General features: G+C 45.6%; 1 protein-coding gene across 2 annotated transcripts; it reads right to left on the bottom strand.

Moving 5' to 3' along the window:
* Window positions 1-2,020: 2,020 nt before the first annotated feature.
* Window positions 2,021-13,539, bottom strand: naa25 (N-alpha-acetyltransferase 25, NatB auxiliary subunit). 2 transcript variants are annotated; one of them, XM_084383895.1, is made up of 24 exons: window positions 13,431-13,539; window positions 10,697-10,782; window positions 9,924-10,062; window positions 9,669-9,787; window positions 9,460-9,534; window positions 9,269-9,376; window positions 8,228-8,306; window positions 7,999-8,110; window positions 7,823-7,912; window positions 7,490-7,662; window positions 7,289-7,401; window positions 6,991-7,198; window positions 6,812-6,901; window positions 6,552-6,732; window positions 5,526-5,625; window positions 5,295-5,446; window positions 5,075-5,200; window positions 4,729-4,972; window positions 3,736-3,859; window positions 3,573-3,638; window positions 3,389-3,486; window positions 3,190-3,303; window positions 2,955-3,095; window positions 2,021-2,663 (listed from the first exon to the last, which is right to left on the bottom strand). In XM_084383895.1, the coding sequence occupies exons 1-24, from the start codon at window positions 13,522-13,524 to the stop codon at window positions 2,541-2,543; spliced, it is 2,955 nt and encodes a 984-aa protein (XP_084240021.1). In that variant the 5' UTR covers window positions 13,525-13,539; the 3' UTR covers window positions 2,021-2,540. The 2 variants fall into 2 exon arrangements, with proteins under 2 accessions (XP_084240021.1, XP_084240022.1); XM_084383896.1 differs by lacking the exon at window positions 13,431-13,539 and adding an exon at window positions 10,905-11,597.
* Window positions 13,540-14,832: the final 1,293 nt, after the last annotated feature.

The following is a 14,832-nucleotide window of genomic DNA, read 5'->3' as shown; positions in this document are numbered from 1 at the left end:
CGTCGGTTAGATCAGAAGAAGAAGCTCATTTCTTCACAGACTGAGAAGATGCTGAAGCTGATGAAATCGTTTCGGTTCATGAGACTCGAGGAGGCTGAGCGGGAATGACAAAAAAACATAAACACGGGGGAAATCTCAGAGTTTCTACTGCAGCCGCTTTAAAACACACTAAAGTCCGTTCACACCAGAACCTCGGCTCCTATTTACACATCAGGTCCAATGTTCGTCTGTGAAACACTCCTGTCCGATTGTATCCTACAGAGCGGCGTCAAAATATCTGCCTGTACAGTCAGATCAGGGTCAGAGGAAACAGAACCCGCTCAGTGTTCGGGTCAGAACACTCAGAACTCATTTAGCTTCTGGAAAACTGTTTGTGTACTTTTGTCACTGCGTTAATGGATCTTCATGAGAAATGTCTGATCATGGTTTTTCTCTGCAGTGTCAGAGGAAACGATGCAACGAGGAGAAAACACTGTTTTTGGTAAATATTCATATTTAAAGGGACAGTCCACCCCAAAATCAAAAACACACGTTTCACCTCTTACTCGTAGCGTTATCAAGCCATCTACATTGTTTTGGTGCGAGCGGCAGAGTTTGGGAAATATGCATCGACGCGGTTACTCAAGATAATCCACAGACCTTGTTGTGAGCAGTTTCATGTATCACCGCGCAGAAGGAAACGTGCATCCAACTCATGGATGAGAGGCTAGCTCACTAAGCTAATGCTACGTGTCCACAGGGAAAGAAAAGACTCCTACAACCGTGACAACGCTCGGTGGCTCATTTGGAAGAAAGTTCACCTTAAAAGCTTATTTAGGCGTCTTTATTCGAACTGTTTTTATAGTTTTTCAGAGTTTCCAGAGGCAGCGAGTCGAGCTGGACGCTCCTGATTTGCGTAAAGCCGCCTAGACTTAAACTTTATGCAACTGAGTCTCTCAAAAATTCAACGCTAACAGAATGACTTGCATGGCAGCTCACATAGACAATGAATAGGAAGTGTAAAGTGTAAATGATGGATCCTTCGGACAAGTACCATAACTAGGCTAACTAAGCTAGCTAACGACTCAGTTCAGCCGAGGACAAAATTAGAGGTCGATCACACAGAAATGCATCACCAGCAAAACTGTGTTCCTGTTGCACGTAAGTGACACATTTCAAAGACGCCACAGTACTTCACAGCGCACAACACGGATCTGTCGAGGTGTTTCTGAAGCATCACACCTCGGGCCACAAGCCTCAGGGTCTTAATGTTTACTCGTCCGTGAGTAGACGCACGCTTCCTTCTGCGCGGCGATACTGTCGGCGGGTTTAGTTCATTAGAAAGAAAATAGTTCCTGCATCAAACTGCTCACAACCCTGTCTGTGGATTATCCTGAGTAACCGGGTCATGACTTCTGTAAAGAGACAACTGTTCACACCAACACACTCCAGGTGCACTAACAGCACTGCAGGTAAGAGGAAAAATATGTATGTTTGATTCTGGGGTGAACTGCTCCTTTAAGATATTCATCATCATTATAAATCAGTCCAGTCTTAAAGGACTCTGACGGTGTGATCCATGCCTGATGTTTGTTTTGTGCTGGAACAACCCGAGTCCACAACAGACATGTTAACAAGCAGCACTTCTACTAGGAATTAAAAAAAAATAAAAATAAAATGAGAACAACAACAGCGGCAGACAGTTCAACGTCCTGGTTATTTAACTCATCCCACCGCTGCTCTTTATAATACTGCAACTACAGAGGTGGCTCCACTTTCAGTACCGAAGCGACACACGAAGCAAAAACAAAAGGAGGAAGAAGAAAAGTGAGAAAACAATCGTTGGAAGGGAAACTTCAGTCCTCATTTCCATCAGTTCAATGCAAAAAAAAAAAAAATTGTGCCCGTTTCCACCCGACGCAGAGAAACAGCTGGAGAAGCAGCACGTTGAGCTCCTTAGTGTTAACAGTCCCGTGTGTGTGTCCGTGTGTGTGTTGTGTGATTGTTCTCAGAGTCATGAGGAATAAACAGGAAACATAACTGACAAACAGAATAGTGGTTTATTGTGTCTTATATTGTAGCGGTAGTTGCTCTTTTTCTATGTACAATAATTTATTAGATTAGTTCATCTAAAACTGCGTATTCATTTCTCCTAATTTGCTCTATTGTTGTATTTTTTATTTAAAAGTTGCGTCTTTTTTTTTCTTCTCCCACCTAATTTTCTTATAACTGCTGTATAAAGTCATGAGTTTTTGTTTTTTTCTTTTACTTACAAGCTCGTGTGCTATAAGAGTTGCAAATGTCCCAGAGGTGTGTGTTGAAAAGTGGAAGAAAAGAAGGAAAAACAAAACAAAAAATCCAGATCGAGAGCTCACAAGTATGCAGGAAAAAAATAGGGGGGGAGGTCAGTAACGACTGTGTGCTCGGCGGGTCGGCGGGTCGAGTCGAGTCGGACTCGTAGGTTTAGCTGGTGGGCTGACAGACGGCGGTTGTGGGGCGTTGAGGGGCTGATGGTGGGGGGGGGATAGTCGTCTTTATTTGGGGCGTGTGTGTGATGGTGTTCAGATCTTGAGGTTCTTTATAGTTTCCGCTCTCTTCTTGAGCAGATCTCCCACCTCCTGTAGAGAGCGCAGGTAACTGCTCTGCACCTTGTCCATAGCAGCCTTCATAAACGCAGCTTCATCCTGAAACAAAGGGGAAAAAAAAGGGAAGTCCGTCAGAAAATCATCTACAAGCATTTAGTCACGTTGTGTTAGCTTTTCTGGGTGACAGTGCGACTTCGTTCTCCGATTCCAGCTTCTTTAATGAATATTTTCTGGTTTCTTTCCTCGTCTATGACAGTAAACTGAATATCTTTGGGTTGTGGATGAAACGAGACATGTGAGGACGACATGTTCACCATTTTATAGTCCAAACAACTCATCTGTTACTAGAGAAAATATCCAACAGATGATGAGACTGACACTGACACTGACCTCCGGGCATCCGTCCAAGCTTAAACTGGCCAGTTTAAGGGCTGTCAGGCCCGTCTCCTGCCCCTTTATATGCTCCAGAGCCTCGGTGAGCAGGTCCTGCAAGCTCCCCGTCAGCTCCTGGAAGCCACACACCACCGCTGGCTGCAGGAGACACAGATCGTCAGAGGAGAGTAAATACGACAGCAGTGAGGATTAATCACCAGGTCAGAGGTGAAGAGTGATGATCACACTGTACCATCGCCGTGTTCGCATCCTTTTTCTTCTTCTTCTTCTTTTTCTGTAGACTCGTCTTGAGTGGTCGGAGGATCTTGGCACAGTGACCAGCCATCCACAAGACTATGCACACCGTCTGCGCAGGACAACATGAATCAGTTACACCTTCAGACACGTCAGATCATGCGGTGATGAAGTGAGAGGAAGCAGAGACGACTCACCTCGACAAAGAAGATGAGGTTTTCTAATAAGGAGGGCTGCGTTTTTAATTTGCTCTCTTTCATTTCCAATAAATCTCCTTTGCATTTATTCAGAATTTCTGTGGACACAAACAGGAAACATGAAGCGTTAATGGGAACAAAGCAACCCTCTGCAGTTTGCTGTGACGTCCAGCTGCTGACTCACCTTGAAGCTGAACTACTAATGATTGGAAACCGTTACAGATCTGAGTCTGGAGCTCCGACGGCTCGTCTGAGAGGGAACAAAGAAACGAGTGGTAAGTTTAAAAAAAAAGCATCGAAAAGGTCAGAGCAGAGATCAGTTTCATGTTCCCGCTGCTTGTTCTCACCGAGTCCGACAGTCTCCAGCTCCTGTATGTGGACAGACAGCTGGAGCGCTGCAGCCTGGCACTGACAGCTCCCGCTGGACAGGGCCGGGGCCAGGCGGGTCGAGGGGGGTCCCAGGAATGGATACTGCAACACAACACGGACGTTATTTCAGCAGCGTTTTACCGACCGTCATTCAAATGGACTGCAAGGATTCAACGGGAAGATACAGAAGATACAGCAGTGTTATTTTTTTTTTTCAGGGAGCTACATGAGGGGTCAGGTCGATGGCTAACATCGTGATTCAAGAGCACAAAGAGACAGTGGTGTCCCCTCAGAGTCGACATGTGGGAGAGAAAATGAAACGTTTGCTGCTGCTCGGTCACATTTGGGGGCCGGCTGTGTTTCTTTGTCGTTACTTGCATGTTCTTACCTTTAGCTTATTCAGTGCAGCTAGCCGGATAGCTTTGCTTCATGAGGACACAGCTAAATCACGACGTGTGGTGCAAAGACAAAGACCCTTTTAGACTTAGCTAAGGGACGAGCGAGTCGATCTGACTCCCTCCGCTGGTGATGGGAGACGGTTGGAAGTTGCCTTCAGAGCAGCGGTGGCTACAGCAGTGTGCTAATGAGCAGCTCCTGCGTTACAGCAACACTGAGGGGACATAATGCCTCACATTAAGAAACACATAACATCCCCTCTTCCACAACAAGGGAGGAGTGAAAATTTGCCCCAGAAATAGAAGAATAGTTTCAGGAAGGACGTATTAAAGTGTGAATTTTATTTTAGGGGAAACAAATAATGAGCCTGAAGCTAAAAATCCTGTCGTCTGTGTGATGATTTGGGTTCAGTTCAGGTTTGACCTGCATGAAGGACGTTTTTAGAGAATCAGCTGAGAGGTTAATAAGAAGGGGGGGTGCAGGCTGGTGTTAGCGCTCGTACATGTGACACACAAGGTTTTTTTACCTTGTGTGTCACAGTATCATTGAGTTATTAAGTTAAACTGATGTGTTACCTGTACGCGTTTTTCTGCCATCTGAGCGGCAGTCTGTAGAGTCTGGTTGAGCTGCGACAGCAGGCTGCTGAGGATCGAGGACTTGTCTCCGACTCCGTTCTCGTTGGTCACCTCGGAGTTTTGCTGCGAGGCCGAGTGTCCCAGCGCCGCCAGCGAGGCGAGGAGGCGAAGAGTCAGAGAGCGTAACCTCAGCCACACCGACTCCTCCTCCAGAGAGCGGCGCCGGTGCTCCTCAGTTAACTCTCTGAAGGGAGAGGAGGCGAGAAGACGTGTTGAAGACGATTATTGACGAGTAAAACTGCGAAAACAAAATCTACAACAAAAGGGGACAGAAATCCTGACGCACCTGTCTTTCGGGTCCCAGCTGGTGAAAACAGTCAGGTCTCTGTTGTCCCTCATAGTGTCCCAGGGGATGTCGTCCTCCTCTGCAGACAAAGACATGGCCTTCACACTCTCCTCCAGACTCAACACGCTGAAATAAAAACAAAGACGACATCTAAATGAAGAACTCAAGTCTGCAACACGAGTCGCTGTGATTTTTGTGCATGTTTTGAGCGTTTCCTCACATATCGGCCTCCAGGAACAGATCGAGCAGCATCCTCTCAGTACGGACCTGAGCAAAGTGCAGTGATTGGTTCAACCTGTTCCTGAGAGCAATGAACTCTGGGATTTTCTCAAACGCTCCGTACTTATACGCCTGGATGATATACTCTGAGGTCTGGAGGGAAGAACAGGTGAATTAAAGGACTGAACAGTGAGGCAGCATCAGATCAGATCATCAGGCGGGATCGACTTACATCTTTCTGGTTCGAGTGGAAAAACCTGAGGGAGAAGTTACAGGACTGGGAGGCTGCAGCGAACTGACCCAACGACTCTGCGTAACGCGTTAACAGAAACCTGGAAATGACAAAAGAAATCAGGAGTCAAACAAACCTCTCGCTGATCGTATCAACGCGGACAGGATCGCACTCAACAAACGTCTCAGAGACAGAAGACAGGGCCGGTCGGCCTGCCGTCAGGAGCAAAAGCATTTCATCAGCTTTCTTGTTTGAGGGTTAAAGTGAATCAAGAGGCGCCTCGATGTGCCAGAAGCTGCCAGGAAGTCAAGCTAAGGGACAGACAGCAGCACACAGCTCAGCAAGAAGTGGTTTTAAAAACCAGTCACAGACAGAATTAAAGAAAGTTTCCCTTCAATGACTGAACGGACGTCTGCAGAGAAACACGGCTGTGAAATACACTCAGACTCACAGATGCCACAAATAAAGGAAGGAAATCGTCCTGTGAAGCATTTTCAATTTGACTTTTTATACTTATGAGTCGATAGTTTTGCTTTGGTCACTCCACAATTTAGCTTTTTTATTTTATTTCCTCTTTTACAATAAAGTTCCTGCTAGAAACAAGCACAGACTCCGCACAAAAACTTGAAAAGGTAATGAGATTTATTAATTTCATTTATTGATTGACTCATTAAATGTATCAATGCTGGAGTTAAAGCCTATTTAATACACCGTCATTGTTAGCAAACGTCGTCCAACACCAGCTGATGCTACAAAAATCAACAACTTCCAACTTTTCTTCACTATTTTATCTAAATTGACTGACTGGTGTTTACTTACAGCCAATATTTAACGTCATCAGGAGATTTAAGCACTTTAATTGTCGTTTGCATGAAAAACCTTCATAACTAAACCTACATTATGAGTCTATTCACAACATCTCATTAACATTTATTGTATTTATTTGTTTTCAGGGATGATGCCATTTCTAAGCACCATTAAACTGAACCACAGATATAATCTCAGTATCCGTGTGTGTGTACTGACCCGATGGTGTCGTGCTGTACGTGCTTGGCGTCCAGGCTGGAGTAAAGGTCCACTACAGGCTCAAAGGCTCCCAGGCGACAGTAGAGGAGCAGCAGCAGCAGCTTGAACTGGGCGTTGGAGGGACTGTGAGACAAACCCTCCTGCAGGACGCCCAGCGACTGCCACACCATGTCCTCGTCCCCTACGACGCACAGCAGAGACACGTTTAGAGACATCGTGCAAACGGAGACAGACGAGGAATCGGAGACAGAGGGACTCACCGGTATCCGTCCACAAGTCGATGTATACGTGAGCTGCCATGAGACAATACATATCAGAGAACTGCAGCTCCGTCTTCAGAGCGTTCTTCCCTGTTGGACAAAGAAACCCACGAGTCAGAACAAACACAGGAAACCATCTGCGATCGTTCGTTTCATCAGTGAATCAAAGCGTTTCTCACCAAACTTGAGTCCGTGCCGATAGTGAGCTTTGAGCTCGGCGATGAGGCGAAGCTTTCCCTCCACGTCGAGCGCGTGATGCAGCCCGAGCGCTCGACTCAGCTGACACACACACAAATGCCTCTGCAGCGCTTTGGTATCGTCCGGAAACGCGAATCCGTCGTCTCCCTGCTCCCCCAGGGGCACCGCTTCACTCAGACGGTTGATGAACTGAAACGTTGAGAGGAACGATGCATTTGAGTCACTTCACTTCACTTCACAGGAGTCAGCACGACAACCCTGCTGTAAGCTCGGGCGTACCTGAACGTGTTGATCAGCAGAGAGCAGGTGGAGGTATATTTTTAGGTCGGTGATGCAGCACGGTTTGTCCCCAAACTTCCCAAAGAACTGCACCATCAGCTCTAAAGGCTCTCCTGTTTAAAGACACAGAGACGTTAAAGCAGAGTGAAACTGCAGAGCGGAGCGAAAACAAACTGGTTTTTTCTGCTCCATGTGTTTTACCCAGCTGGCTCTCCTCAGGACAGCCTCGCTCTCTCAGTCTGTGGATCAACTCGAGCCGAGCTAAGTACGGTCCTCTGAGCGCACGAGAGTCTTTGTCGTCCTCTCCTTTGATTCTGTCTTCCACGAACCTCACCACGTCGGCCACAGTGTGATGGACCGCACCCTCCGGACAGCTGCAGACACACACAAAGACACAGATCATGTTTATCTGTGAAGGAAAACACGTTTTCCAACCGCCGTCCTCCGAAGATTAGAGCCGAACGACGGAGCAGAGCTACAGGAACTCGCAGAATCACACCACGGTCCATTAAAAATGTAAGCGATTGTACTCACTGCTCGCCTTCTTCTGGCGGACTCCACGACTGATCGATCAGGTGGAAGAGAGAGTCGAAGTAGGAAGGGTAAAACTGCCAGTCATCAGGACTGCAAACAAGAAACACACACAGGTTCATAACCAATCAGCTCATCAGCAGGTGTGTGTTCACGACGAGGTGCGAGCCTGAACTCACTTCTTGAGCAGCAGCTTGTGGGCCAGAGCGTTGCACTCGGGCCAGCGCTGTAGTCTCTGGTAGAGCATCATACACTTGTTTTCTCGGCTCTGCAGCTCGCTGGTCAGCTTCTCTGTGGGAACGCACACACACACACACATACAGTCAAAGATAGTTGACAGTCGAACAAGGAAGAACTCACAACATCTCGATGATCCTTCAGGTTTTATAAGTACAGAAGCCTTCGTACCGCCCAGTGGTCCTCTGATCACATCCAGAGCCTCGACACATTTCCCCAAACGCTCCAGGATCATAAAATACAGCTGCACCTGCAGACACACAAACACAAACCACAAACCACTGTAAATATCACCACAAACTCTGGAACGATCATCCGTCTGTCTGCTAATTAGTGAAAATATAAGACGACATTGTTTGTAGCCTCATTGTTGCTAGGTTACCGAGCTTCTCGAGGTGATACATTTACTTCTTCATAAAAGCGTGAACACTAGAGTCATTATGAAACCGTCTGTCGGCCTCGTGGGCGGACGTAGCGCTCGTTGTACTTTCCACCGTAACAGAATTATGTTTTTTACATCGTATCTCCTGAACTGACCGTGATGACACAGATGTTATCGTGTTTGAACGGTCAAGGATGACAATGACACCATGCACAACGTCATAAACTGTTAAGGCAACTCGTTAATGGCACCAAATGTCATACTTTAGAGTCAAAATTGTCACGGACATCTGCAGAAACATCTAACCATGAAGAAACGGCGCCGTCACGATGAGGAACTCAAAACTCATTCAGACAGAAGAGAGAGTGAGTGTGAGACCAGCACACGAGCAATAAAAAGGGGAATTCACATTTTACTTGAAGCTTTAAGGAAGTTTTTCATGTTTCATTTTCACCAGGCGTCAAGAACAAAAGACTCTTTATTGGACGAACAGCAGCTCGAGGAAACGTCCCAGAAAATGATTCATCTGAACGTGATGATCTTGTGTTTTATCCTTCAGTGTGGTAACTTTCATTTATGTTTACACTCCATCTACAACATCTGTCACATGTTTGTCTGACCTCCATTTCTTCCCTGTCAAACTGGTTTTTGGGGAGTGTTGCTGATCTGAGTCGAGGGTGTCAGGACACGTGGTGCTGTGTGATGTACAGAACCGCTCGGACCGGCTGCATGAATAACATGAACTTGGATCACTTGAATCTGTGTTGAAGCCAGTTTTCAAGATTCTGCATCAACACGAATCTTTCAGGCGACGCAGACGCTCGACTCACCTCCGCTTCAGCCTCGATCTTCTCCTCCTTCACCATTTTCTCCACCATGCGCTCGGCCAGAGGCAGGAACATGGTCTGGGACAGTTTCTCATCTTGTGCTGAGATGGCCTGAACCACACAAACAAACGGCACGACAGTTATGATCAGAATAATTCAGGATCTGGGGGGAATGTGAGCGTCCGTGCTCTTACCTGCATCACCAGACTCATGACGGACCAGAAGTAGTACGGGTTCTTGGGGACAATTTTATACAAGGCCATTCCCGCCTGTAAAGGGCGAAGATGCAGTCGTGAACATCCTCTTCTTTACTCTGACGATGTGTCCGTTATTTAACGAGCAGCTCTCAGCTGTGTGTTTGAATGTTTATATGCAGGTGTGGACGCGAGCGTGACGTTCTCACCTGCTGCATCTTCTTGTACTCCCCCACGCGAGCGTACGCCATGAAGAGGTGCGAGTGATACTCCTCGCTGAGAGGGACCTTCTTCACCGCCGCTTCGTACAGCTTCGCCACCAACTCCGCTGTGAACGAACACGCACGGTAGCTAACAGACTGTCCTCAGAGCAGTATTATCATTACCAGCCTCTACATCTGAGTGTGTGTGTGTGTGTGTGTGTGAGTGTGTGTGTGTGTGTGTGTGTGTGTGTGTGTACTCACGACGATGCATCTCTCTGTACAGGATGGTCAGAGCTTGTAGTGAGTTGTCGTCAGTGGGCTCCAGAGTGGCCACTTCCTGCGCCAGAGAGAAAGCTTCATCCTGCTTCCCGGTCCTCTGAAGCCCGATCGCCTTCAGGACCTGAGAGTCAAACACATCGTTTACTTTTTACAACCGATCCCGATGAGGAGCGAACGTCTGCAGCGACAGGCAGCGGCTCTGGTGATAATATTCACTGTATTTTTGTTTCCTATGCATCATCTCATGCACCCAAATAAAAACATCTCACAGCAGCAGTTGTCAAGACGCACGTGCAGCATTTTTTCCAACCAGCACTTTTCTGCCGTGTGGACCTGAGGAGATGTTCGCTGCACAGTTGTCGAAGCCCGAGTTCCCCCAATTATTTAAAGCGTTATAAATTATGAATGATTTTCCTTGCGAGCGACTCCAGGAGGACAGAACGGATCCAAAACCCTCAGATTTAATACGTCACAGAGCTTCTCACAGGAGTTTCAGTGCTCTGACGTTTGGCTCCATCTAAAATCAACATCAGACTGAAACTACGTCTTATTAAACAGACCAGAGTTATTAGTTTTCATTAGTTTTTATCAGTATCATTATAATTTGGGGAGTCAGGAAACCAAACCAGGCCTGTAAAACATATCTGTATCGATGCTGCTGGTTTGTGTGTTCTGGTTCTGGTGCCGCCGGCTGAAGAAGCTTCACAGAAAACAAACAGAAGACTTAAACAGTGAGACTGGATCCGGTCACCCACCTTGGCACAGTGCAGGTCCTTATGTTTCTTCAGCAGTTTATCCGCCTGCTGTATCGCCATCTTATTGTTGCCATTATCAAGGTAATCTGAGGAAACACGAGAGAGAAGACATCACGTTAATCTGGGTTTCTCACCTTCATACGGCTGAAAGTGAAAGTGATGTCAGACGTTGTATCTCTTGTGTCTTGTGTCTGATCAGCTATCTGACCTGTAGATCAATATATCCGTCGTCTTTGTTCAGTTCTGTACGAGTTTGTGTTAGAAACAAACTCTGCAGTGGACCAGCTCAGCTCAGAGGACGCCATCTTGGTTTAGTGGAGAAACGTTGGTCACTTCGCATTTACATCAAGACGGTGGAGACGAGCAGAGAGGACGAGCCGCAGGTTTTAAGTCGATCGGTTCATGACGCAGGTTTATATAGAGCAGTTTTACTCTGTTTGGGCTTTAAAACTAATTATAATCTGAATATTAGGCTTCATGTAAATGCAGAACAGTTACTGTTCCTGATCTGACGGTCGTAGTTTGTCCAAAGTGGACTGATTTAAGTTTCATCATTCAGCTTTTAGGCTGTTGTTGATTTATTATCTGCTTTTCATACTTTTTGTTCACAGATGTGGAAACTGGCTGACATGATACTGGAACGTCTGACTTCAAGATAACATCTTGAAACAAATCGCTTTCGATTCTCAAATAAAAATCAGACGAACATTTTAGATTTTGAATAAAAAAACAAATATGACGAGTCGTGTTTACTGCGTGTGAAGCACAGCAGCACCTCCCTGCTGAGGAGCAGAACTGCTCCTGGTCGATCAATACTCCAGAACCTGAGCACTGAAGCCACTGTGAGTATCCACAATCAATATGTGATCAATATTATTGATAACACTTCCTTAATGCGAATATTTGCTGCTTTCTTTCCTCCTCTGTGACATTAAACTGAATATCTTTGGTATGCAGATGAAACAAAACATTTGAGGATGTTGTCTCTGGCTGTTTTATAGACCAAACAACAAATCAATTCATTGACTAATTTAACCAATAACGAAACCAATTATTAGTTTCAGCTCTATCTGACAGTACTCTGATGCTCCACTTGTTATTTCTGAGCAAAAATACCAAACATTTATTGTCCCAGCTTCTCAATTATGAGGATTTTCTTCATTTGAGGCGACAATAAACTGGTAATTTTAGATTTCTGAACAGTTGGTCGAACTTTAAAGACATTTAAATACATTAACTTGGACTTTAGATGATTACAATAGACTTTCTCTTGCAATCATTTGATGAAACTATTAATAATCGATCATTTTGTATCGTCTCAGATTTTGGATATTGATAAGTGGTGATACCATGGCGTTTTTAAGGCTTTATTACAGTAAAGTGGTGTCATTTGTTCTAATACTTGTTTAATAAGTCATCATTAAAGGCTGCAGCTCAGGTCTCCATCATCACACATGTCTGTCTCTCTGGTAAATGTTGAAGTATCTCATGCTGTCACACACAAACACAAACCTCAGTTTAGCCTCTTCATGACAGCTGGCTGCCAAAATTAACCGTGCCAGACACAGTTCAGGGTGATTATGTCACGTCTATTCTCTGTGTTCAAACTGTCATCATCACAGGAGACCAACAAGTTGACGCCAGCTAACAGAAATGTCACCAACATGGAGACATCACTCCAGACAAACTGTTAGCAGCCCTGCGGCTCCACACCTCGATGGGGAAACACGAGAGGCTAACGTGCTTGTTTGTGGTGTTTAAAGTGCATTTTCTCTGTCCTGCAGCTGCACAGCTCACACTGATGCTAAGCTAAATGCTTTGACAAAGTTCCCAACAGAAAAAACCTGTTCATTCTCAGCAGCTAGCTCCGTGAACTGACGCTCAAACGTCGGCTAACGCAACGCTAACAGCCTAAAGCGAGACAAGTACAGCACGGCGGCTAAACGTGTGTGATTCATCGCAGTTGCTTCATGTTACAACAGCGTGAATGTCTTTTATTTCCGTTATTTAGCAGCACACCGCTCAGCCTCCGTGGGCTGTGACAGCTAGCGAGCTAGCTAGCAGGCAAGCTAACAAGCTAGCCTAGTCCAGGAGTTAGCTTGAAGCATTGTCCTTACACCTCTCCCCCTGATGCTAGCTGGGAGCTAACCGTGTCACATTAAGCTAGTTACAGAGAGGCTACACATTCAGGCTGGACACGAGCAGCTGATCACAACGGAAATCCTCCTCAAGCTGAGGCACGAAGCACAAAACTTTTCTTTTGAACCTGCACACAGCTGCAGCAGGTCCAGGCACTGACTGGCTGAGCTAGCTGACACATTAGCACGCTAGCTAGCTGTCAAATAGCGACCATTAGCAAAAAACCAGGAGAAAGCACTTCGACTTTGAGAATGAGCCGAACCGGACGACAAAAATGTCGGCACCGTCCAGCGCCACAACACCACCCGGAGTGACCCGCAGCTGTGGCACGGGGACACCCGGGTTCCCCCAGAGACCCGTGGCTAGCCGTGTCCCAACCCCGGCGAGGTGGCAGACCGGGTAAGGTGCACTGTCATTGGGCGCTGCGGGCAGCAGACACCGTGGTTGGAGCTGGTGGGGCCGCACCGCTGCCCCCCCCACCCCCCCTCCGGCTCCACCACTCTCTACTTTACACACATGCAGCAGCTCAGATCACACTAATGTCCCGCAAACAGACACACGCACCCCGCCGCACAACTCCCCATTGAGTCCTCACCGTATATCGGTCTGAGTCTCCTGTCGTTGGGATCTTGCACATGGCCTCTCGCCGCCATGGTGGAGTTTACCTGCTGGGGGAAATGTTGACGCATGCGCACTGCGAGCTGCCTCTAGGAGCGATTAAAGGATTTCTTTTCTTGCTGAAAGAGCAAGAAGCTGCATGAAGCTGCATGAAGCTGCAAGATGCTTCATGAAGCTGCATGAAGCTGCAAGAAGCTGCATGAAGCTGCGTGAAGCTGCAAGAAGCTGCATGAAGCTGCATGAAGCTGCAAGAAGCTGCAAGAAGCTGCGTGAAGCTGCATGAAGCTGCATGAAGCTGCGTGAAGCTGTGAAGATGTAAAGATGTGAAGATCATCTCCACACATGGAGAAACACTGTTCTACTTTACATGATGTGTTATTTCCACCTTATGGAGAAATATGGTGCAATAAAACTAAACAGTACAGTGCATGAGTACAACTTTGAGGTACTTTTATACTTCATACTTCTACTCTGCTGCAGCTGTGAGGCAGATGATGCACTTTTTACTCCTAATAAATTATAATGCTGCAAATATTCATATCCCATCTCCACCAGCTGCACATCACTGACACATGTCAACACCTCAACACGCCAACAAATCTGAAACTGGCCACTCTGCATGAGAAGTCAATTAACTTTGGTACTTTAAAGTATATTTTGATGCTAATATCCTAATAATGAAAACACTGGTGTTGAGATTTTTACTGAAAAGATCTGAATTATTGTATTTTTGTATATTGTATACAGTACTTTGTTTTTTTGTGTATTGTATACAGTACTTTATTGTTTTTTTGTATATTGTATACAGTACTTTATTGTTTTTTTTGTATATTGTATACAGTACTTTGTTTTTTTGTATATTGTATATAGTACTTTACTGTCTTTTGTATATTGTACATATAGTACTTTATTGTTTTTTGTATATTGTATGTAGTACTTTACTGTTTCTTATTGTTTCTATATTTGCCCTTGTATTTTGATTGTATTTGTACTTGAATGTACCTGTTGCTATGACAACCAATTTTCCCCTCGGGGATTAATAAAGTTATCTATCTATCTAAATACTATATATACTATATATCTAATACTTCTTCCACCACTGCCAGGATTCATGAGAATGCAGATATTGTTCATGTCACAAGTTTAAAGAGGCATTATGTAACAATTTGAGGTGATTAACATGTATTGATCACTTTATTATTGGTGATGTGAAACATGAGCCCGTCTCTCTCTCACTTTAACTTGTTTAACGCTGCTGGACTGTTGATTTCTTCTCTGTGACTTTACACCTCAGTGCTTCTCTCCGCTCGGCTAACAGAGCGAGACAGTATCTAATGTAAGTTCAGAAAATGGGAGTCTGCTGACGTAAACTGGAGACG

This window comes from Pagrus pagrus (assembly GCF_965226575.1).
Source record: "Pagrus pagrus genome assembly, chromosome: 19".
NCBI lineage: Eukaryota > Metazoa > Chordata > Actinopteri > Spariformes > Sparidae > Pagrus > Pagrus pagrus.
Note: the sequence above shows the minus strand (reverse complement) of the source record. Positions and strands in the feature narration are given on the sequence as shown.